The sequence below is a fragment of the Pelmatolapia mariae genome, linkage group LG13 (genome assembly GCF_036321145.2).
Source record: "Pelmatolapia mariae isolate MD_Pm_ZW linkage group LG13, Pm_UMD_F_2, whole genome shotgun sequence".
Classification (NCBI taxonomy): Eukaryota; Metazoa; Chordata; class Actinopteri; order Cichliformes; family Cichlidae; genus Pelmatolapia; species Pelmatolapia mariae.
In genome coordinates, this window is record NC_086238.1 from 1436217 (window position 1) to 1462384 (window position 26168).

Consider the following 26168-nt stretch of genomic DNA (forward strand, 5'->3'; position numbering starts at 1 on the left):
AATAAAGTGGCTTTACTGGTGCGACCCACTTGATCAAAAGCATTTGTAATATTGTCTTGCCTATCTACAGTAAATTAAATATTTGCTCATGGTCCACATCTACAGTAAAGACAGCAACCTCACTCTAGAATTGTTCTGTAGCTCCACGTTATCCTGTGAGAGCTTATTAATTATCTCTGTCATTGTTGAGCAGCATCACCGTTATTTCAGATCTCACATCACCCTCCCAAAATCACATCTGTGAAACCAAAAATCCTCCTCCTGACTCCAGTACCAACAGGAAGCTGGATGCTTGCATTCCCAGGTTTCCTCCTATCTTGTCATTCAGGCATTGTAGTGAGCTTAACCCCCCTCCTTTCTCTCTAACATCCTTTTCCCTTCCTCCATTTTTTTTGCTTTCTTTGCCCCGTCAGATGTATGTTGTTGACACTGAGGCATCAGGAAATAATGGAATCTCTTGTCAGTGGCTTGTATTTTCTGCCCAGGCTGTTATGGCTGTGTATAATAGTAGCAGAGGAGGAGGAAGAGGGGAGGTTATGTGCCACTGATAGTAATGAAGGTTGCCTTTTCATTTTTTAATATGGAATGTTTGTGGGCCAAGGCAATGCTCTCCGCTAATCCTACCCTCGAGCCGTGCTAGCTACATGACTGTGTCAGTGTAACACACACACACACACACACAGTGACATTCACACAGACTGATAAAAGACAAACACACACACATGCACTTGCTCCTTTAGGCAAGACAGCAAACTGTTTGATAAGTCAGGGTGCATTTCTGCTCCTCATGAAAATTTCACTCCTGTGTTTGTGTCTTAAGGAAATGCAGCCAGTCCTGTAACGGACGATATGGTATTTGTTCAATATTTGATGGATATGAAAGCTTGAGTGGCGCGATGCATTTGTAAAACCTTTATCGGAAAAGGTGGTAATGAAACAGTCTGAGGAAAACTACACCCGCTTTAGGTTGTGATGACTGTAGGGTCGCTGCGAGGGGTTTGTCGGAAATGAAGAAAACATTTGGTTAATCTGTGCTTTTAAAATGGCTTGCCAATTTCCAGTAACGCACCTCCAAATACTTTTAATTGAAGTCAGAAGTATGTATAAGTGATTATTTATGTGTATTTGTGGCGAGGTGAATGAGCCTTAAAGACACTTTCCCTTAAACTTAATATTTATTTCCACTGGCTGTGTTACACAGGTGTGTGTGTGTGTATATGTGTACGTTTGTGTGTTTTCTGCCGGCTAGGGTACAGGGTCTGCGGCACTGGAGTGTGCTGTGTGTCTAATTGCTTTAATAGCACCTGGTCTCTAATCCCAGGTAATTAGAGCGCTCAAATTAGACAGCTACTTTCAACCGTCACTTGAAAAAGCAGAAGGGGAAGGCCTGGAGGAAGACCACTCCACACTGAAACTCTAAAAACACACACACACATTTTAATGGCACACACAAATGGCGGCAAAGAAAGAAAACGACTGGAGTTTGAGTCTTTGGAATGATCAGTACTCATGGTTAGAAACAAACAAAACGAAATAACCACTATCCACATGCTGTAATTTTAAAAATAAGATAATCCTTATCTCTTTGCCGCATGATTTTATGACTTCTTATCCTGTTTTTTTGCTTCCTTTTTTTCCCTTTCCATTTGTTTGAGAAGCACTGAGGTTTTGTCGAGATCTCCTAAAACGTGTCTGACGGAGCTGTGGGTAAAGGTTAAGGCCCTCTTTTTAAAGATGAGCCGGAAATGTCAAGAGCCTGCCCCTCAGGCTCTCGCTACCGTCTCCCTGTACCGAGTCTGCCATCGGGCCCTGATTGACTCTCTCACTCACACACACACACACACACACACACACACACACACACACACAGGTACAAAGGTTAGGAGCTGCTATTAGAGATGGCCTCCAGTCTCTTTCATCTGCTTTGGAGCTTGTGGCTTCTTGGTAGACTCCAGGCACATGGTCATAGTTTAAAATGCAACAATGGCTGAGTAACAGACTTCCTTGTGCTTATAGGCTAAATGGCTTATTTTTTCACTTTTGACCTTGTAAACTAAATATATTTAATATTAAAAAATTTGTGAACAGCTAGGGCAAGGTCTGACGGCATTATCAAGCCTTTTTTCAGTTTATAATTTAAAAATAACACAAAACCATCTAAAATTGACAAATGTTCTGATGAGGAATTAGTCAGCACGCTGGAAATTCTATCTCCTTAAAATTCAAATCTCCTCAGTCTTGGCTCCCATCCCTCGACTTTATTTCTTCATAATGCAGTAGCGGAAAGCAGCCAAGAGAGGGGGTTGGTTGGCCACCACAAGCCTTGTTAGGGGAGTGAGGTACACAGTGAGAACTGTCTTGAGCTGCAGCTCTCCACTGTGGGTCTTAAAACTGGGTTAACTAGTTACTGAGGTACATCACCTCATGTGCAACTAACTTCTTTCCTTCACTGGCCTCTGCCGAGGCTTGAGTAAAGGTGAAGTTTAAACATCACCTGGTAATGTTTGGATGTCACAGCTCTCATTTAAGTGAGTAATGTTTAAAAAAATGTGTGCATTTTGCACAACAAACTATGAAATATTATATGCTGTAAACTTTCTCAAACATATTGCATAATATAATTCATGATGTCTGTTTTATTTGTCGTATGTTAACTGTATTTTTTTTTTTTTTACACAAAAGACTAATATACGCTTGCATTTGGAACACATTTCATTCTTTTTGATCATTGGCCTCTAATGTATTTAATCAAATCTCTATGACATTTTTGCCGTTCCTCTCCAAAATGATCTGAGAGAATTATCCCTTATCAGTCCCTCCATAACCAGATTAGTGAACAGCCAGCTGAATAATCAGAATAGCACGGGCGTCAGGCAAAGACCACTGTCTCCACACCACTGAGGATTTGTGGGATTTGGAGTCTAGGACAGGAAAGGCTCCTAATGGTGAGAGCTTTTTCAACCCAGATAAGACTTCAAAGGCAGAGCTAATTAATAAGATGTTTACATTATTCACGGTCATACGCTGCATTCTGAATGACCCTTCATTACGGCACGAGTCTGTGTGTGTGCACGTTCATTCGTGTGCAAGCTCATTTTGTCCCGGTGTCGTGCTAATTGGATGGGTAGTGGTTTTTAAGTGAAACATTTTTATTCAGATATAAATAAGGAAAAGGGGGTTGTTTTGGAGTGAAGGGAAGGAGGGCTGCATAAATATATACTCTGGAAATTAATTGACAAAGTACAAGGGTAAAGTATTAATGTGCGGTGTCATTTGTGCTTTAAATATAGTGATCCCAAATGACAGCTGTAATTAAATCATGTATATCTGAATGTTGCACCAACCCCCTCATGTTTTTTTTTTTTTAATTTATTTTAAAAACATGACATTTAAGGAGTCTCCCTCTTTCTTCTTTCTCCCCCATCATTACCCCTTTAACCCTGCCACCGCCTCCTGCCTGCAGCCCAGCCCAGTCCCAAGCCCCATTCTGGGAGGAAAACCCAATGCCAGCCAGTCCCTGCTGGCCTGGTGCCGCGAGGTCACGAAGAACTACCGTGGGGTGAAGATCACCAACTTCACCACGTCCTGGAGGAACGGGCTGGCCTTCTGCGCCCTGCTGCACCATTTCAGACCCGACTTGATGTACGAACCACAAACGCACAGATCACATTAAATTCACACTCATTCTAAACTTAATAATTAACTCAAGTCAGGTCATATGTTCTAGTTATACCTAATGTTATACCTAATCTTTTTTCATAACTTGTAGGGGTGCAACGATACTCCCAGACTACTTTTTTCCCCCCTTTGGGGAAAAAAATGCTAATGTAGAAAAGACGACATTAAAGCCCATTTTTCTTATGTATTTTCAGTTAAATATTGACTTCTGCATAGACATAGGTTTCCCACTGAGGTCTAAATCATCAGTCAAGCATTAGACCTATAAGATAGAAATATATAATTTCTTTTAGCTCGTATCCTCCTTTAGCATCTACTTTTTATCTTTGTTTGTGTGGTTTCTAATGAAAACTGGAACCAGACAGATGCAATGAGGAACGATAAAGTAAATGTTGCAGACTGTATAACAAAGAAAAGTGTTGAAAGAAACTGAGCAGAAAATAGGGAAAGTTGAGTATGTTGCCGAAACTGACATTAACTCTATTCAAATCAAGCTGCTTCAAAGACCCAACCGTTAGCTGATGGTGTGTTTGTATCGTGATTTCGGTCTCGGTTTCAGAATTCTTACACCCCTAATCCCTCGCTATTATATTTGCACAGTTAACCTGTAGTGTGCCCATGTTTGATTAATGTGATTCATTCATACAAACACTCAATCTGTCATTTCCACAGTCAAAAACTGTTGTATGTTTGCTTCCAACACTAATCGTGTTGTTCTTGTGTGTGCGATTATAATTCTTTGAAGTATTGTGTGTGTGTGTGTGTGTGTGTGTGTGTGTGTGTGTGTGTGTGTAACACTCTAAAGAACATCATATGGGAAAACCTGCAGTCCCATCAAGAAGGCAGACATGAAGATAATTTTGTGTACACGTGTGTGTGTGTTTGTGCTTGTGTGCCTTTCCTCTCCGGTGTGTTATTTTTACATATTTTCCACTCTATTAGTTCTGTTGATTGCACTGCTATGAAATTGCATGTTACAGTTCTAATACCATTACATGTGACGCATATTTAAACACACCTTTTTCTCCGCTATGTCTCTCTGTCTACCATTTTTTTTCTCTCTCTCTTTCTCTGCTCACCTCCTCTCCAACCCTCCCCACTGTTCTTTCAGAGACTACAAGTCGCTCAATCCTCAGGATATTAAAGAAAACAACAAAAAGGTAAGAGGCAGCCACCGCTGGGCCCTTCATACCACTTAGCTCCCTCCCATCCACATCTCCATTTGGCCTTATTTAGAGATCTGCCATTAATCCATGGATATTGTGTTTATGTGGTTTGAACGGGATGGGTAGACACACATAGGAAGACAGTCAAATGCATGTACACACACAAATGACAGTTTTCATAAGATGTTCCCCCCTGCTGTGATGTGTGTGTGTGTGTGTGTGTGTGTGTGTGTGTGTGTGTGTGTGTGTGTGTGTGTGTGTGTGTGTGTGTGTGTGTGTGACTTAGTCACCTGGCAGAGATGAGAAAGTGTGTTCAGCTCAGCAGCATGCTGGGAGCTTACTAAACTACTTTAGCTACTTGTGTGTTTTTAATAAGAGAACATTTGTCTTGTGTTGCTTAGAGCAGTGGCTTTAAATGGTATAAACAGGGATTTGGTGTCATCCATACGTTTTTGTTTTCAGAGGTTCAAAATTAATGGGACAAACTAACAATTACATGTAAAGACTTTTTTAAATACTTGGATGAAAAAAACAAAACAATGTCTGCCTGAAATGTAAAACCGGGGTGTAGCACCATGGACATCAGCGAATGTTGTGTTTATTCCCTCGAGTTGCTCCCCCAGATCTTTACTGCAGCTGCCTGTAGGTACGTGTTTGTGGGTATTTCTGCATTTGGGTTTTTACTTAATAATCCAAAAGCAATTGAAAAGCATGCTCTCTTGGGTTGTAAACCAGATGACTGAGTCAGTTATTGAAGACTATCCCATTTCTATCCCATTCCTTTTGCAGTATGCTTTGAGTTATTATCCATTTGCGTGGTGAAGCGCTATCTGGTCAGTTTTGCAGCATTTGGCTGAATCTGAGCAGTGAGCATAGCTCTGTACACTTCACTGTTAGTTTTTCTTTAGTTTAGTCTGCTGTGGTCTTTCAGGCCTTTTGGTGATGCTGAGCTGGTCAGTGCATTCACTCTTTTTAACAATGCAAACGATTTTTGATTTGTCCTCTTGTAAAGTTTTTGCTGTCTGTCTGAGGGTTATTTGGGTTTTACAGGCTAATGGTTGCTCGCTTACACTAATATATCTTAGGATCTCATATTAACAATTAAATAAAAATTACAGTGAAAACCTTCACAATTCAAATTCAGCACTTTGAATCAACAGCCTGCTTCATTTGTCTTGAAATAACAAGTGAGCAGGTCTCACCTGGCCATGAAATTGTCATCGTCAATGTCAATTATCCCATTAATTTTTAACCTCTGAATATGGGGATTGTGTATAAATATGGTTGTCATTCACAACAGTTGTAAATTTATGAATATTATAAAACTCCCTGAATTAAAGCTCAAAGTCGCACTTTAATCCTATCTTGATTGTCTGATTTCAATCCCATGTGATTTTGTACAGAAGCAAAACTGCAAAATGTATGTGTGAAAAGAAGAGTTTCATTTCTCTCCTCTTCTAACAAATTTTGACCCACACATAAAGCAGATGCACACACCTATTTTTCATTGTTGCCCTATGTCTTCATGTCTGCACATTGACTGTTAAAGGTTTCCTTCCACACCGATCTACATTTTTTTTTGCCCGCTGGCTCTTCGCCTCCACATTTACTTCTTCGCACACTGCTGTATTTTTCCCGCACTTACTACACACACGCTGCACGCACCTGTATTCACACGGCACACCAGCGGTCCCCTCTTCGGCCCCGAGGGCTACACAGAACGATATGCGTCAGGTTCCTGCAGCTTGATTTCCTCTTCTCATACACTCTCTGGCTGAGCGATAACCTCTGGTGGCCCTGTTAGGCATGAATGCTAGCCTGTTGACAATAACCACAGTGGAGGGAGAGGTAGAGACCCAATCCCATATCTGCTAACTGCCCCTCACCCCCTCCAGGTGCTCAAGTAGCCCTGAAGAAATTGGCTAGATATAAGTAATATAGGAATATGCCGTAGAAGGTGATAGCTGGTGAATAGCTGCAGCACTGTAGCCAGCGTGCTCCGACCAGCTTCTCTGTGGAGATCTACACCTGGTGCTCATGTATATTTGGCAAAAATGGAGATACAGGCAGATATTACCTACCACTTCCTGTTAGTTCTCATGTAGCTCTCAAAAACCTGGGTCTATAATGTATGTATTTTTAGCTGTCATTGTTTCACACAATGCTGAGAGTGTTATAAGGGGTTAGACTCACGATATTGGCTAAACTAATAGAATGGATGATATCATTTCTGAATTAGGCCATTTAATATAATGTCTAACACCTTGCTGAATTTATGCCATGAAGAATTAAATCTTTATCCCTTGAAAGCCTACTAGGAGTAAACCTTGAAGCTCTTTTTTGAACGGAACCGTTTTTGTCATATTTCATGCCTGCTTATAGAACAGAAATGACTGTTTGAGTCTTTGCCTGTGGAGCAACAATTGGAAAATCCCAGAAACTCTTCCAATGGTCATCAAAACACCTTTTTATGGAGATATACTGAGGTGTCAAAACTCATCATTAGACCACAGGGGCGGTCGTCAAAAACGTTGAGGCAGTCCAAACTAGTACCGAGCACCAGTGAACGTTTCATCGAGAGATTTGACCCCATCGCTCCTAAATGTCATGCATAGCTTAAAAGGGCGGTGATCATATTTACATATTTTGTTTCTTGACTTTTAGCCTAACATTTCAACAAAATGTGCACTGTTCCTTTCATTTTCACTTACCTTTAGCTCCATTTACAGAGAAAATATCACAAGACTCTGATCAGAAAGATCGCCTGTTAGCTTCATCATTTGTAGAAGTACTCTGGTTGAGGTGAGGGTGCTGCCTGGAATGGAGGAAGACAGGAAGGAGGACATGGGGTGACCGGCTGCTAGCTGCGAATTCACCTGACCACCTACTTTACTGTCTCATCAGCACAGTGTATTCATACAGATGTTGTTCAGACTTTGTGGTGGGAATCTGGCAGTTTAATGTCTGACCCAAGTGAGCTGAACATTTGTGTTTTCACATGCACAGAGAAAGGTTCAGGGCTTCATGTTCATGGAAGGAAACTGCTTCAGACAGCAGATTCACATTTCAGAACAATGAGAGCAAGGCCCTCAGAAAAACAAAGCACTAAAATATCAAAGATAGCAGCCAGTGAAGTTGGTGAAGTTTTTTAAATTTAATTTTTCAGTCAATGAAAATACTCCGGTAAGTTTGCTTTCTCCTGGAGTCAAATATTCGCATTGCATGCTGCTTTATTTTGGTTGCTAGACTAATTTAGCTTCAAAATCCTATCATGAAGAGATGCTATGAGATGCAGTATCTGGAAGGTGTTGTATCACATCTCCAGCGTTGCTGCACAACTGTAAATGCAAGTGACTGATTGGATGTGAAAGCCAGGTGGTTCAGGAGAGCAGAAAGATTAGTACTGCACTGGGTGGTGTCATATAGCACCCTGAGGGTGTTTGAATAGAGAAAGTTGACCATCATAAAAAGAAAATGCTGACATGAGGCACAGTGGAAGAGAGCATAGTGTGGCAGATTAAGGACCACAAAGCAGGAAAAACAAAAAAAATTGACAATGGGTGTTTAGAAAGGAGACTTTTTAAGAGGAAATCATAAATGTTTACAGATCTGAGTGAAAGAGACTGATGAAAAGAGAAGAACCTGTTCAGTGCTGATTCCTGATGAGTTATTGGAAAGTATAGAATTTATTGAATGGAGAGTGGGAATGGAAATGTAGAGAAACGACGACTATCTCTGCTTTTCATGGGCAGTTGATAGACATGGCCCCCTCCTCTCACCGTCTATCTGTGAAAAGTGATTGCAATGAGCTCAGACTGTGCTGAATTATGACAGATAAGGGCAATCAATATTGGGGGTGGGTAGAAAAAAAGGGGGTGAAAGTGAATAATTCAGAACATTCACAGCCTTTGAAATGATCTGTTATCAAACGGTATGTGTTTGCATGTTAATTTGTAGAGGTTTTGTATGTTTTATGACTTTGGAGCATCGATATGTTTGGACCTTTTGCTTCTGTCTTGTCCTGTGTGTGTGTGTGTGTGTGTGTGTGTGTGTGTGTGTGTGTGTGTGTGTGTGTGTGTGTGTGTGTGTGTGTAATGAGGCCAAGGAGAAGTAATTTGTCATGCCATCTGATAGTGTAGCACCAAGCACCAGGCTAAATCGCCCTGAGCGCAACCATGAGGGGTTGGGCTGAAGGAAGGAGGTGCTGATGATTGACAGCGATAGATAGCTGTCAGTCAATGAGAGGGAGTGGAGGGGGAGCAGGGAGCAGCGGCCTGGGGCAGGCGGTGGTGACATTTAGTCCAGACCCAGAGCTTTGTCGGGAGGTTGATGGAAAGTGAGAAAACTAGATATTCTCCAAAATGTGTGATACTGTTACTGGCCAAAAAAATGCAACTCCCAGTGTATGTGTATATATATATATATATATATATATATATATATATATATATATATATATATATATATATATATATATATATATATATACTTTACAGGTAAAGAAAAAGACTTTTGGTCCTAGATGCTTTCTGTAGTAGTTTAGCTGGTGTACTGTTGGTCAGTTGTACTCGGGGTTTGGCTGTATCTAGTTAAACCTTGTGGAGAGCAAAAGAGGGATTGCATTTTTTGAAATAAGCTTGCCATTGTCAGTCAACGATGCATATCAAACAACATAATTTAAATGCCATAAAACAAATTAATGAGAGAGATTATTTTAACCCTTCTACACTTGAAGTTGATTTCACAAACTAGATGAAAGACCACCATGAAGATGGAGCTTGATTCAACACCACCTTCTACTCCATTGCTATGCTACTCTGCTGCATGTAGTACACACAATAGTGAGTGTTTGTCAAGCTAAGTGTATCCAGAGTTGGATGTTTTTTGGGGGGTGACCTGATTTAACATAAGTTTGCTCAACTAATATTATTAGGGTTGCAGTACTAGTATGCATTCACATGTATTTGTAGCAGGGCCTAGGAACTTCTCATACATACTTGTTGAATCATATAAAGTGTTTTATTGTATTTTGTTTATATTTATATAGCAGTATCTTACTGTAATAAGCATAGTGTATTTATGTAAATGCAGTCATCACACATACAGTGATTATTAACATCTATATATTTTTAAAAAGATTTATTATAAATCTCAACTATATAATATATTCAATTCATTATCCCTCTGCAAATGTGATGTTACGTTCTTTGTTTCCATTTTTTCATGTTTCACTTATGATGTACATCGCCTGTATGTAATTTAACAGCCACAAAATTTGTATCCAGTAGATTTTGTTCGGCTCAGTACTAAAAACAGAATGGAGAATTTTAAAAAGCGCCAAAGGCCCATAGGAGGGGATTTTGCTCGTTAGTAAAAAGTAATAATAACAAAAATAATGATATAGTTATAATAAGACTCATTAAAGCTTGATAGTAGATTATTTTATTAAATTTCCTAGGCCAGCCGTATCTCCTCAGCTCTTTTTAAGACCTGTGGTTCTTCCTAAATGGAGCCCCACACTGTTGCGCTTGATATTTGCTTTACCTTACAATATAAAGTGCCTTAAGGCAACTATTCTTGTGATGTAGCACTATTTATTTGTGCAGCTGGATAGTGTAGTGGTAAAACTACACACCTCTGGAGTGGGGGTCGCAAGTTCAATCCCCCCTCCCATGCTAAAAACCAGCCCTGGAGTGGCGCAGCTACGTTTGCAGCCTGTCTGGGTGACATAAAAGTGGCTCAAGCCATCTTTTTTACTCCCTATAACTGTTTCAGCCCACTATAAGTATGCTCGATTATGGTTATATTTACTGTTTTTAAAATTTAAAAGCTAAACATGCGTTTTAAAAGTTATTTTAAAAAGTTATTTTAAGCAAGAAATAAGTGAGAGAGAGGTACATTGTTATTTCTGGCATCTCTGTTTTGGTAGTTTTGTTGACAATTACAAAGTATTGCCACTTTAATTTTTTTACTTTACTGGAGATGCTGTACTTCTGTGTCACAGACTGCAGACCTTTGAACACCATCCTCTTAAAAACAACAGGGCTTTGCTCAGTAGTCATCATTGTCTCAGTACGATACGACCAATACTTTTCAAACTGTAAGAGAAGATATAAGAAGAATAAAGCATGACACTAAGGTCGAAAAGACTGTAGCGCATGTCAAGACTAACATCGACCCTGAAACAAAACCCAGCTCGAGAGCCTCCCCCCGTCCTCCTCCTCCTCATGCAGCTCTCACTCTTTCCTTTCTCTCATTCTTTCATTCTGTACCTATTGAGCAGCAAAGTTGTCGCTCTCTTTCACAGCCTACCCTGGGCAAGAGGGGAACAATGCAAGCACACTTTGCTCCCCTGAATACGTGTTAGAAACCCAATCAGGCCCTCTTATTCGTCATATTCCTTTCTCTTTTTTCTTTCACAGTCCTGTCAGGGAAAAGGGACGGGGGGGGGGGGCTCGCAGCAAAGGCAAACGCCTCTCTGTTCTCCCTTTTCGTTTTTCCCGCCGTCTCTTCTTTTTTTCCTGCTTTGTTTTTGTGTGCATGCACTCACATGCACCTCATTTTCCTGTGTGAGTATACTTATTCTACCCATGGTTACTTTTTTAAATCAATAGAAATGAACCAAACAGGTGAGAGTGGAAAAACAGTCCTTCTACCAGTTGATTGTAAATTGAGAAATGCCTCAGGTATATGAACTCTACAAAAGCATGCATACATGCCATAGTTACATCGTAAACCATGTGCTTTTAACATCTCTTAAAGGAAAACCAGCTGTACAGGAGCATCAAGGAAGTAGCTGCTGTGATGTCAATGAGTGATTTGTGATTGCCTCAAGTTAATCCCTTTGTTTTTGTTTTTTGTTTGTGTTTTTGACAACCAGAAGTGACCTTTTTTAGACGAACTTGTCTGTAGAAGACACCAAAGACACTGTGAGGTCCACCTGTGTCACCATACCTGCCTGTGAAATTGGTCTTGCCCCTGATAATTCAGACTTTTGGTCTTAATGCAACTGAAACACGCAAGTTATAAAATAAAACAAAAAAAACCCCCTCATCTGCAGTTTTTGTAAAGTGGGAAATTTGCTATAGAAAGACTGCATTGTACCAGGCTGTAAACATGCTTATATCTGTGACTAAAATTAGGCATTTTAACATGGGGGTCTACCTGGCTTTTGGGTCCAGCCTGCTGTTGTCATTAGAGAAAAATCAGTTTGACAGACTTGAGAGCAATTTCTGAGTTGTTCCATGCATAGTCACTACATAGGCACCTCTTACTACTGATACAGTATGATTTAGTAACCAGGCCAAAAATATGACAGAGACCACACAATTCAGAAAAGAGCTGTGAGGTTTTCTCCTAGTAGGCTTTCAAGGTGTAAAGAGTTAACCAACAGCTCACTAGTAGAAAGGCCCCATGTGAGAGTAGTGCAGGTGCACATTTTTATCCAGGGAACAGCCCACTGGATTTTTTTCCCACTAGTGAGAGTGGGTATGAAGCAGACTATCTCCTGCTGTGTGCTGCATGTGAGAAAAGCCAACTTTGGACTGTATCCCAACCTGCTTCTTACGATATTGTCCAGAATAAATGTGAAAAAATGTCTCTAGAGGCTAGTTTCACAAGAAATTGGAGACTGAAGAAGCAGGACAGAACTCAAAATTGTAAATGGTTAAGCAGGCTCTTCAACCATCAAGGAGGGTTTGGTGGAAGTCGGGGGGGGTTGATAGACTGAGCAGATCAACAGAGGCAGTGAAACAAACGGGTGCTGCAACAGGTTGGAATTAGATCAACACTATCAAGCAGGCCAGATACAAGCTGCGATACCTGAGAGAGATGGATGACGAGGTTGTGTGTGCGCAGGAATGGAGGTTGTGTGTTTGTGTGCTGTTAATCTATTTATTTACCTGTCATTGGCTGCGATAATGGTTTTCATCCCTTCTCTCTGTGTCTCTCTGTCTCAGTCTATCTTGTGATGGGGGATTGGTTTTTCGTGTGTCGCTTGATAATCACACCTGTATTTTCTCATCAGACTCTAATCAGACCAATTACACGCGTGACGGAGAGCGTGGGCATGTTGATGCAGGGGAGCGATAAAGACACACACATACACACTCACAGACACTTCGGGATTAAGCTCTCTGTCTTGGGGTATCTACGTCCCTTATCGGGGACAACCATCCCTGACGTGGCCTGTCAACAGGCATGCCAAAGGTGTCGCTCACGCACAAACACATGCGAACACACTTAGGTCATGTATGCAATGCACCAAATATAATCTATGTCTAAAAAAGAAAGCATGCCTCTCCTGTCTCGCTATTTACCCTTTGATCCCTCTCTGCCCTCGTTGTGATGAAGAATACTCTGAAAGTCTGTCTATTCTTGTACTTGTTTCGATAGGCATATGACGGCTTCGCCAGCCTCGGCATCTCTCGTCTCCTGGAGCCATCCGATATGGTGCTGCTGGCCATTCCTGACAAACTGACAGTAATGACCTACCTGTATCAGATCCGGGCCCATTTCTCTGGCGAGGAGCTCAATGTGGTGCAGATAGAGGCCAACAGCAACCGCAGCACCTACAAAGTGGGTGACTTTGAGACTGATACAAATGCATCAATAGACCAGGACAAGTTCTACGCTGAACTGAACGATGTGCAGCCCCGCAAGGCTGACTCTCAGGCTGCTGTTTCTGCCAGCGGTGCCACCACTGAATCTAACAGAGCTGAAGCTACTGAGGGAGAGGTGAAGGAGCAAGGTTTGAAGGCCGAGGTAGGAGCAGTTTTGGCCAGCTTGACGACTCCAGGGCCGTCGCAATCCTCGCCTCCTGTCCCATCACCGCGCACAGTATTAGTTTCCACAGCAACAAACTCAACCCATGTGACGGCGTCAGGCTCTGAGGACAGGGGAAATCTACAGAAAGCAAACACTTTAGACCTTAGTGAGTTACCACAGCGAGTGGAGAGGGAGATGGAGAAGGAAAGGCAAAACAAGGATGAACCAGGAGAGCAGAGAGGAGAGGGAGCTCCCGAACCAGCGTCCCCTACCAGGAGAGGAGCTCCTTTGTCCCACTCGCCACCCCATCCGAAACTGGGCTTCTCCTACAACAGGGATGCAGACCTCATCAAGAAAAAGAGGGCAAGCCTGCGTCACTCAGAGTCTGAGCCTGCATCAGACACCAGCTCTTCTCCAGTGAATCATACAGATGCCCCAATCAAACAGGTAAATACACATGAAACCTAACATTTCATACTTTATTAACACACTGTAGTGTTTCCTGAATATTGTAAATATATGACGTTGGAAAGTAATCAGCTAAATTACGCACATCTAATTTTGAGTCCAGTGCCTTAAAACACCTCTGGGTCAGTCTGTATGATCTGGACTAATTCTAACTGCTTACTGCAGGTATTAAGATTCTGACAGCGTTTACGTGCAGGTTCCTGCTTTTCCCCCTAAATGAATTGTTCTCATTTTTATCCTTGCACCCTGAATTTGATTGAAACTTTCACAGCTACATCAGTCAAAGACAGAGGATACGGTGAACATTCATTCCCTCCTGACGCTCGCTAAGCTTCAAATCCCGACCTCGTTGATGCGGTTGCAGAGATGACCGTACTGAAACTCTCCCATTCTGCATTAGATGTTGTCGTCACCTGTCTTGTAGCCGAGAACCAGACACGTCTGGGCCGAGCCTTTAACACGTGGCGACTATGAAAGGCACTGGGAGAACCCCCTGCTTTGACATTTCATTATATTTTTCATTATATTTCTCATCCCTGCAGTTGATGGCAGTCGCACCGTGACTGCTCAGGCGTGGCGATGCTTTGCACAGAGCACACATCATCTCGTCTCTCACACACACCCTGTGACGCACACCTGTATGTGCGTGTGTGTGCACAATCACACTGAATGCACTGCTGTCTGCGTTGGTTAACCCCAGATTACTGCTTGTTGTTTACAAGTCGAAAGGTCACGGGGCAAGCGGGGGGCTATGACAGTCATGACATCCCATTTTGATCTGCTTTTATCTAGTTAGCAGGATGTATCCAGGCCAGATTTAACTTGTCGAAAGGATAAACATTTTTCAGTTATATAAGCAGCTGGGGTAATATTGCTAAATGTAAAAGCTTTGCTTACAATACACCCAGAATTACCTTGTAGATAAAATTCTGACTTCAGTGTGTGTTTGCTTATTTGCCAAAGCCGTCATGCTCTCCACACAAATGGACCCAGACAGGGCTATGAGCCCAGGTGCCCCTCATAGAGTGCATATCATAGGGAACATACCTGCTCCTGGATTAGAAAAGCATAGGGCTGAATTAATCCCCCACTTGCTGCATGTCCAGTAAAGAAATGTGAAAGCCGCTTGTGTGATAGTTTGCTGCTGAAGATAAACACATCACTCACCATTCTAAACAACATTATTGGTTTCATTCTTCTGGGGAAATACTTTGAAAATTAGGAGTGCCTCTTTGACCACTGCAGTCATGATTTATTTTCTTTTTAGGAGCCACCACCTGCCCCTGTGTCGAGCCCCCCAGCTGAGAAGGTGAGTATGGTTTAAAAGAAATGGATTGTTTTAGTACTTCAGACCTTGATTAGCAAGTGGTTAATTATAAGGAGAAGCTACCTTACATAGGAAGTGGCCGCAGTCTTGAGCAATAGGGCAAAAACACGGACAGTTGGAGATCCAAAGGCTGAGTTGTCATTCCTGTTATACTTCTTTAAAGTCCGCTTGAAGTCAACTGCCTGGGTCCATGCATAGGTGTTGTATTTTGATATAAATTCTCAGTGAACAAGTTCAGGCAGTCACAAAAACTAAGCAGGCCCGTTGGCATCAGCATGGACCTTTGCGCTTCCCAGGTAGACCCATTGCTGGAGGCTGTCGCACTACAAACCTCTTTGCAGTTTGTTTGGTCACTAGCGGTTTATGACGGTTGTCACTGGTTTGCGTGGAAGACACTGACTTTTAAAACGTAAAAAGCTGAAGTTGACCCATTTGAAACTTGTTAGTTTTAGTGGTAATGCACAACAAAGTTTCACTACCGCTCTGTGGTAGAGATAAGTTTGCAGACAAGTCGACATCCTCCATGAAAACCAAAGTTGACCACGTCAATCTGCTAGCATCCAAAGAAATCACAAGGTTTTTAGTGCAGCATCCTCTCTGCAACCAGTTTCAACTATGGGGAACCCGCAACCTCCAGCAATCACTCACCAATTGACCCTGGAGGTTGCCAGGGGGTCACCGGTCTGTAGGTCTGTGTGATTGAGGCCTGGCTGAAGAAAGCTTACCTTATTCATGGCACAATGTGATAACAATGAACCCTTCCCAGTCTCAGTTACATTAGCTTTAGTTTTCTGAGTGTATTCTCTCTCTTTTCACATGTGTAGAAGGTCCTCTCTCGTCAGGAGGAGTTGAAGGAGAGAGCCAGACTCCTCTTGGAGCAGGCCCGCAGAGATGCTGCGATGAAAGCCGGCAGCAAATACATCTCCAACTCAGCTGCAGCTGCACCAAACAGAGCTGCAGGTGTCTGTGATGTAAGTCCAAGCCTTCCTTTTTGTCTGTGTGGGATTGGAGGTGTTGGTATTGTCCACCTAAAAGAATGAAATTGTCTCTGTTCTACCATCATTCTGGTAGAGTTTGATCTTCGTTTCATCTGCCCAAAGAATGTTTTTCCAGAACTGTGCTGGGGTTTTTTTAGATGTTTTTTTTTTTACTATAGTCCAATCTAGCCTGTCTGGTCTTGAGGCGTATGACTGGCTTGCACCTTGCAGTGAACCCTCTGTATTTACTTTCATGCAGTCTTCTTTTTATGGTAGACTTGGATATCGATAAGTCTTCTTCCTGGAGAGTGTTGTTCACTTGGTTGGCTGTTGTGAAGGGTTTCTCTTCACCATGGAAATGATTCTGTGATCATTCACCACTGTTGTTTTCCATGGACATCCAGGTCTTTTTGCATTTCTGAGTTCACCAGTGCTTTATTTCTTTCTCAGGACGTACCAAACTGTCACTCCTAATATTGTAGCAGTTTCTCTGATGGGTTTTTTCTGTTTTCGCAGCTTAAAAATAGCCTGTTTCGCCTGCATGGAGGGCAAAATCTTCCAAATGCAAGCACCTCACGCAAAATCAACTCCAGGCTTTTTTTCTGCTTAACTGATAATGACATAACGAAGGAGTTTCGTCACTTGCACATGAAATAGCCTTTGAGTCAAAGTAGTCCAATTAAAAACAGAGTGGCACAACTCCTAAGAAAGCTGCATGTCTACACATTAGGCCATGTCCGTTATGTAACCATTACTGGAATATGTTTAAGTGAACGGGTAAAAAAAAAAAAACTTGTGTCAGTGTCCAAATATATATGGACGTAACTGTAGATGTGGACATTGTATCTAAGAAAGGCCCCGAGAGTCAGGATGAGGTCTGTGTAGTGAGTAAAAACTTGCTTGAATATGAGTTTTGTTGTATGGCATCACGTCAGTGTGCAGGGAAAGCTAATAGGGTGACCCCACACCTCCCCAGTTTCTTCAGCGCCCTCATGTCACTTCCACAGTCTCTCTATTTGCTGCTCACTGCGCTTCCAACATGCTGGAAAAGCTTGTCCAAACTGTCTCATCCTGTGGCAGCCCACTTTGGTGAACACTTTAAGGAAAGGCTTTGAAAAGGAGAGAAGACTTTTCCTTATTAACTTCTGCTGAGACTCACTTACACTCTGCTGTGTGTCCTGAACATGTCAGTGTGGAAAGCTCAAATATGGATGGACTCCTCCGCTCTCTCCTCTCACCATAAACATGTCTCCCCCTCTCTCTCGTGCTCTCTCTCTCTGCTCAGACTCTCTCTTTGGTCATCTTGACTCTGCACAATTTTTATGACATCCCCCACCAATTTTGCTGCCCCCTCACTTTCCCCTGAACACTGAGTAAATGTTGTACACAAACACCTGTCAGCAAAAGTACATTCATGGTAAAAAAAAAAAAAGGGGGGGCCAGAAATCGCTGTAGCAAAGCAAACTAGACTAGAGAAGATGCGAGTGAAATTGCCAGCTCTGAACTGAGCACGCTCCACTGAACATAATATACTGGGAGGAGGGGGCACACTGATGAACCAGGAGTTACCCTGGGAAAGCACTGTGGTCAAATCCTCCGTTACGTTTCCAAATATTTCAGAGAAAAGGAAAGGGGGAGGGTTAAGAAAAAAATATGGTCTTGTGAGAATTGTGACGACAAGGGATTTGAGGGTAAAATGAAATAAATACCTTTTGGTAATGAAATATCTAAAAGGCAGCAGCCGCATGCCCCTGCGTTTGCTCCCTGAATCCTTAAAGAGAAATATGCCCTTGAATTAGATGTTTTTAAAGTGTGTATGTGTGTGTTGTCGGTGTTTGTTCATGTTTGTGCGCCGGCCACAGGAATAACCAGTTCGGCATAATCTGAGGAAATAAACGAGGACCTTCCAAGGACTGGGAGGCGTTAAAAGTCTTCAGTGGAAGAAAGCAAATTAAAAGAGTTTTTCAAAGCTGTTGCAGTGCTGATATATTTCCTTAGCCACAAAAAAAAGGTCCTCTTCTGTCCCTTGTTGTCTGGCAAGATGGCGGACTTCACTTAGATTAGCTCCTTAAAGTAGGCAAACCCACCCCTCCACTCTTTCTCTCTCTCCTCCTTATTTCCTCACTCATTTCCAAGGACAATTGGTTAATAACCCCTAAACACACACTTACTTACACATACACACACACACTCCTCTGCATAAAAAAGGAAGGGAAGCAGGAGGGGTGGGAGGGAGATATTGAATTGTTTACACTTTTTTTAATAGAAAACATTGATCAAAGGAATACGACTGGCCTCGAGGCCAATGTGCTGATAATTGTTAGTGATTCAGATTAGATTACTTGATGTCTTGTTTTGATTAGCATGAGTGTGTGTGTGTCTGTGTTATCAGCTGGAGAGGCCCAAGCTTTTCCCATTTAACTCTCCATCTGTCTAAGTAGGTGCTTTGCGGTTTAGCATGCATAAGGTATAATTTAATTCAGCTAAAGCAGGCTTCGTTCTTCAAGGGAAACGGCTAATGTGAGGGAAAGGTGGGGCTTACATTAGCTGCTTTAGCGTATAGCTTTCAAAGCACAAACGACAAATGAGTCATCAGGTGTCATCTTTACCTGAAATCATATCATACACAAAGCTGCAGGTGTCAGGATTTTTATATGATAATGCAGTTCTCTTTTATCGAAAAACTGATACTCCAGAACACTCATAGTTTTAGTGCTAATTATATTACACTGGTCAGCAGTATTTCAGGAGTTGTCTTCAGAGATAAAATGAGCTATTACTTATTTTGTTTGCCAGCTCCAAAGAAGTTAGAAGTTAAAACGGCTCATTTTTCTGGCATTTTTAAGAGATTTAATTTTTCCTGTTTTTACACTTGTGCACTGATTAGATCAAGAAAGATCAACATAGGTGAGATTTATTATAGAAATTAAAAAAATCAAAGCTTATTCAGCTTCTGGGCCAGGCCAAAATGTTGTCTAAGTGGGATGGTGTGAAACAGCGATTAATTGGAGATTGATTACCCAGAGTGTTATGACATACATCTCAAATGTTAAAAAAAGCAAACGTTATTTATTATTTAACACTGTAGGACATCCCTTTGAGTGTTGAGACTAGTTATGTTAGTTAGGTTTTAGGTTTGAAACCTTCTTTCCCCACAGCTAACACTAAATGTGACAGAAACCTCAGAAACATATACAAACTGACACATGATCAAGCTCAGCTATACTAGCTATCCGTACTAAAATCAGGTCTTCATCTATTCATGTGAACATAGCACGAACAATATGTTAGACACTTGTTTGCTGTGTGTGTGTGTGTGTGTGTGTGTGGCCCTGTTCTCCTGACCTATGCTGTCCCTCCTGCCATCCCTAATTGTAGCCCACAGTCACTGCTTCTTTCATCTAAGGTCACAGGTTCCTCTCTTTCTCCCTGCCTTCTCAGTCTTTCTCTCTCCTCCTCACTCCATTTCTCTTTCATGTCAGATTTTTGACTTCTAGCCCCAGTTCTTTCCTTTCCCATCTCTTCATTTATCTCTGTCTGTCCTCTCTCTGTAGTCTTTGATGGATGACCAGTACTACTAATTGTCCTGTGCTCACCAGTGTTGGCCTCACCACCTCCTCCTCCTCCTCATAGGTGGCCTTCACAACATATCAGTAGTCAGTGGTGCAGATGTCTTGTAATGTTGTAATGTTACCACCCCCTACCTAAGCAGTAGCCAGATGGGTAATTAATGAGCTTTCCTAAAAATATCTAGACTGTTTTTTGGTTTTTTTTGTCCTTAGGCCTGACATCCCCAGTTTTGGTTTTAGTCTTTCTTTTGCTCTTTGGACTCCCATAACACTCCCAGTGTTATTCTTTTAATAGGAGGTGTGTGTGTGTGTGTGTGTGTGTGTGTGTGTGTGTGTGTGTGTGTGTGTGTGTGTGTGTGCGTGTCTCTGTGTGTCTGTTCACTTCAGGTCTTCTCATCCATTAGCAGATGAGAACAGTAATTTCACACCGGCCTGGCCAGGCTAATTATCAGGATCCACACTTGGTTTGGGGAGAAGTGTGTGTGCATGTGGACCCACAAAGCAAAATGTGCAACTCTGTGTGTTCCTTTGCAGAAAACTGTAAAGCAGAAACTTGTGTGTGTGTGTGCAGATTTGTAGCACCTGTGCATATTTGAACGTCTTTTTTTATTTTGTGTGTGTGTCTTTGAGTATGTGTGTGCTTTGCTTGTGGAATGCGTTCAAGAGTGCACGCAAATGCCTCGGTGTTTTCCAGGTAAGAGAGTTTCCCTGCTCACTGACTCGTTGTGATTCCTATAATTGGGTCCCGTTTGATTTTTGCCGACCAGCACCCCAACCACCTCTTCCTCCCCCTCTTCCCCCATCACCCCCCTTATTCCTCTTCCTTCTCCTCAGCAGTGGAGAGGACTCCTGGGTCTCTGTTGTTGTGACCTGTGGGTGTTGTCATCCACTCCCATCTGCTGTCTGTCCTCTGATTCTGACTCGTCTGTCATGTCCTCCTTTCTTTCTGAATTTGATTTCTTTCTGTTTTAAATTGGGGACCAAAACAAAGCCCTCTGGCCCTCTGGCTGTGACGTATGTAAAAAAAAAAATTATTATTATTTAAAAAAAAAACAAGAAAGAAAATATCCAAGAGCCATTAAAAAGGTTACCTTTTACCCAAGGCCCTCTGACTGAACCTTGCGTAAAAGTTCCTTTAAAAGAAAAACACATTGTGTGTTATTTATTTAATTTCATATATTTCATTATGACAGGTTAGTATTTTGTCTTTCCTTTCTTCCTCTTTATTTACTTTGTCATTTGGGACCAAAACAAAGCCTGGCTGAACATTGTCATTTTTAGGAACCTTTTCAAATGCCGAACATGGAAGTTGTGTGTGAGTTCTTCCTGTTTTATTTTGGAAGCATTACATTCAGGTCCTCACCAGTGGCCCATTATAACAGGTCCCTTCTTTTTTCATAAACTTAAATAATCCTGAAAAAATAATCTTAGTCCTCACATATTCTGATTTCAGTTTTGTTCTCATGGATTTGACCATTGAAAATGCAACCAGTAAAAGGTTGTCTGTGCAGCAGAAAGAGGAAAAGAATGTCTGTTTTGAAAATGCAAATATGGCCGTATGCACTCTCCTTTTTTGTCCACACTTTATGTCCACACACTATTCTTTACTCCCCTCCTCCTCCTCCATCTACTCTCCTTTTCAGCTTTCTCCCAGCAGTAATAGTTTTTCTCCAGGTCTCATTTTAATGTGGCTGCAGTGCCTTTCTTCTCCCAGTTCTCATTTTTTCTCCCTCTTCTCTTCTTCCTCTTCTTCCTTCCCTCACCCCCTCCTTTCTTCTTCTTGTTCTCTGTCCTTTTTGAAGAATCTGCCCCTAATGAAACTAAATAGTTTGGTGGGGAGTTTCTTTGGACTATGTGTGCGTGCTTGTCTTGGAGTGTGTGGGTATGTGTCATGGCCGAATTGGCTGGAGTGGAGATCAAAGGCAGTCTCTAAGTTGAGTGTGTGTGTGCGTGTGTGTTAACGAGCAAGAGAAAGACAGCTCTCTGAATTGCATCACAAGAGCTGATCAAGCCATCAGAGAAGAAAGCGGTAACTCACTTACACTTACATACCTCTCCTGAACACATGTACCTCTCCTCCTTTCTCTCTTTGTTATATTGTTCACGTTTGACCAAGTGGAAGTGTCAAATGTTTTTCATGTCCATCCTCTAACACTGGTGTTTTGTCTTTTCTCTTTCTCCTTCTTTGTGTTCTGCTTTGTTCTCTGTATTTTATTCATAAAGTATCAAGTTTAGAGAACGTTTAAAAATTGATGCAAAACAAAGGCATTGTGACCCAACAATGATGTGGTCTTGGTCAGAATGCAGAATGGTTATGTAGGATGCATCATGATGTCTGTGTAACTCAAGAAAAAAATAGACTCAAAAAAGTCAAAAAGCAGGACCTGCGTATTTGTTCAATGGTCCGTTTCAACAGTATAATAATGGCACTTAATTTTGTGCATAGGCCTAGCCAATGTCTGCTGGCTCCAGCTCCCTGTCTCAGGACAGTTAAAACAATCGGGCCTCTAACTCCAGTTACAATCACTTCACTCAGTTTTTACCTTCATAAAAACTCTATCCATTGAGGCCCATTTTCTTTTTGTGAAGACGAAAGCATATATATAAATGCTGTTAAGTCGATCCTTTTAAAATGGGAGTCTGTGGGGTTTGGTTTGCTTTTGGAGCCAGATTCAAGTGTTCACTTTAGATGTATCTTAACAATAACAAACTCATTTAGTAAACAAAGAAAGAAAGAACAATGCAATAAACAAAATATTCTAAATAAATGAAATAACAATTAAGACCTGAAATTAAAGTGAACTTTTTCAGTCGGAGGAAGTCTGAAACATGGAAGCCTTAGTGATACACAAAGGATATTAAAGAGAAACTGATCTGACTTTTTTAATGCATCATTTGAAGTATTTGGAACAGTACTGAGGAAAATTAATCGGTTGATTAATTTAAAAAATCATCTGGTTCGAATGGGTTTGTCAGACATGGTACAATGACCTATTACAAACTGTTACAAACTGCTTGCATTGTATTTTAATAGCTATTTTGACTAACAACTGTTATCACTGGACCTGCACACACACACCAGTCTATCTGGAATAAGCTATAGTGCCTCAATGAATGTCTCCGCCTCAACCCCAGCACTTTTGAGAACTTTCTCAGGAAGCAGTAGTGGAACTAACACAGGCCATAACTTCTAAAGTGAGTTCTGTTTTCTTCAAAAGGGGGCAGGGAGTTGATCTCGTGTTCTCCGTTTCTCTATTACTATGTCCCTCCGCCGCCTCCTCTCTCACCCCCTTCACCTTTTTTGTCTCTCTCTCCCCAGCAATTATCCTGTCTATTTAAAGGGCAGAACCTTCCCATCATACTCGTCTGTCAGAGCGACGATCTCCTCTGACTTTTGTGTGCATGTCCCCACTCAACCTGTTCTACCTGTCCTACTGTACAAGTGTCCTTTGTTAAGTATACACACCGGCTTACACAATGTGCTGAGGGCAAACTGTTAATTCAACTATGGAACCACAGTTAAACAGAACTTCAAAAGTCAAACACACTAACGTATTTGCTCATTATTAAAAAATCAGCTGAATTTTAAACGCACACCTTTGTTCTTCTGCATTTGTGCCACATACTCAGTACTTCAAAACAATATTCTGTCGCATACAAACCATATGAAATTTTTTTTCATGCAAAATACCTCCTGTGTCATTCACACATGATTCCACTGGTGCTTCAACTGTTAACAAGTAAGAGATACCAAAAAGATTTTGCACATACGGTATGTATAAACAAAAACTAGATTTTTATATTCTCGAACCACAGATCATTTTGGCTCTGTACACCACCACGGTGGATTTTTAATCAGACAATCAAGGTATGGTTGAAATTCAGACTTTTTTGCTTCAATTCAAGACATTTACCAAAAGTACTGCTTTTTTATACATAGCCCACCACTTTCAAGGGCTCAAAAGTAATTGAACAAGCAGGTTGATGGCCAGGGGGGCTTGTTCCCACATTCACTATTTAATGACACATGAAGAAGATATAATATCTGAATTGATTCCACTTTTGAACTTACAGTTCATTGCGCTTTTCTAGATCTCTCAATGAGGACTAGAAATGTCAGTGCAAGTGAGGGGGAGTTTGTAAGTATGAAAAAGACAAAATAAACTCATCAGAGAGACAGTAAAAACGTGAGGAGGAGACAAATCAATAATCTGGTACTTTCTCAAAAATAGGGAATACACTGGCCAGCTCAGAGACACCCCAAGTCCTGAGAGACCACAGAAGACAACAAAAGTTCATGATAAGAAAAAATACTTCACAACATCTAACCAAGTCAAGAACACTTTTGACATTGTCAAAGTCTTAAATCAAGAGATGCCTTCATGAATGCATATAGAGAGGATTTAAAACAAGATTTAAACTACTAGTTACACTCGAGGCTAAGAAGGGCAAAAACAGCTTAAAGAGACTGCACAGTTCTGAGTAATCGTCAAACAGATGAAACCAGGATGAACTTGTAACAGAATGATGTCAAGAGAAACATATGGAGGAGGAGAGAAATGGCTCATGATCATGATTATCTCAGTTTGTCTGATTACGTCTGAGCTCCTGACAATAGGAGACTATGTATAAAAATATCTGTAATTTCTAAACCTTTAATGGAATACTTATGTTAAACCCCTTGAATTAAAGCTGAAAAACTTCAATCTCATCTTGATTATCTGATTTTAAATCCACTGTAGTGCAGTATTTGTAGCACCGGCTATTGTCCAAATACTTACGGACCTAACTGTACTTAAAACCTCAGACATAACCTTGCACACCATTCCTGCATCTTTGCAGTTGCACATAAACACACACTTAAATGTATACACTGACACACAGGTGCATAACCCACACTCCTGCTCAAATTCCACGCCGACATCTCTCAAATTTATATTTATATACATATAACACACACATACAGGCACACACAGACCCCTATCATGGGCACGCACCCGTCGAATCATAATTAGGCTGTGTCCTGGTTCTTTGATAGCCATGTACAGTGGCTCTTCTTTATCTTTATCAAATGCATTGATCGCTGTGGGCCTCGCACGCCCATTGATCCGCGCACTCTGTCTGGAGCCAGCCGATAAGCTCTCCCTTTCCCTCCCTCCCCTTCTTCCTCTCTCACTCCCTCTCCCTTCTTTTCTATTTCTGTTTTTACCTAAATTTGAGGAAAAATATTAGATTTATTAATTTGGTAATATTGTAAAAAAAATACTGGCATTGCACCTTTCAGTGGAATAAACAGATAATTAAGCCAAACAAAAGTCTCTGCTCTTTGTTTAGATGGGGGTTTTTTTAAACTGGAAAACCACATTTCCCATAAATCCCACTCCTTCCTGTCACCAAGAGGATGATGATGTTTGTTCCTTTCCACCTTAATCTGCTGGCTCATCCCAGCATATAGAGCTGTAAATACCTGCATTAGCTGTGTTTTCCTCTGAGGATAACGTTCCAGAAAGGATCTGGGAAAACTGGGCTTTCAGCATGTTTGTAGATGTTGAAGTATTAGTTATCCATCCATAACCTTATAACCTCATCCGTAACCATAACTTCATTATATTTGTTGTTGATTAAGTATTGCTGAGTCACCAGATCTTACATATTTAGGTGTTAAAATGATATGAGCATACTATAATAGATCATTTTAGTGTTACTGAAAATATAACAAATATTTTGTAACAAGTAATAGATGGCTGTCTAATAAAATCTAAGTTTGTGTTTTCTTTAACAATTCTTTGCATAGAAACTATTGAAAGTCATAAAAATTATAGTGGACTGTATCTGTGGGCATTCCTGTGTGGTTGCTTGAAGGTTCATAAAGATGCTTTCTGTATTTAGTGATGTTTCGACTAATTTGTTGCTGAATAATTATATGTAAATGACATTTCTTGTTGTGATTATCATAAGTAGGCACATGGTGATATGGTAACAGAAAATCAGAGTTTAACAACTAACTGACTTCTACCTGAATCTCTGTGGCTTTTAAACATTGTTGAAGAGTGTGTGATTACATGGCTATTTGATTGGCTTGGTGCATGCATGTGTGTTCTGTGGTTCTTTAGTGTGAGTGTGTGAGTCTGGACAAGATAGAGACCTAAAGCACCTCTTGACTGTGAATTAGCCTGTCATGACAAATGTCTGGAGCTGCATGACTGGCTGCCAGACT

The 26168-nt window shown here is 41.2% G+C and overlaps 1 protein-coding gene across 4 annotated transcripts in view; it reads left to right on the top strand.

The window, feature by feature from the left end:
* Window positions 1–26168, top strand: part of ehbp1 (EH domain binding protein 1) — a 161762-nt gene that overhangs the window by 81423 nt on the left and 54171 nt on the right. For all 4 annotated transcript variants that reach the window (XM_063492101.1, XM_063492103.1, XM_063492102.1 and 1 more), the window contains 5 exons: window positions 3464–3642; window positions 4790–4838; window positions 13239–14057; window positions 15346–15387; window positions 16230–16376. In XM_063492101.1, the coding sequence (XP_063348171.1) occupies window positions 3464–3642; window positions 4790–4838; window positions 13239–14057; window positions 15346–15387; window positions 16230–16376 (1236 nt within the window). The remainder of the gene's footprint in view (window positions 1–3463; window positions 3643–4789; window positions 4839–13238; window positions 14058–15345; window positions 15388–16229; window positions 16377–26168) is intronic.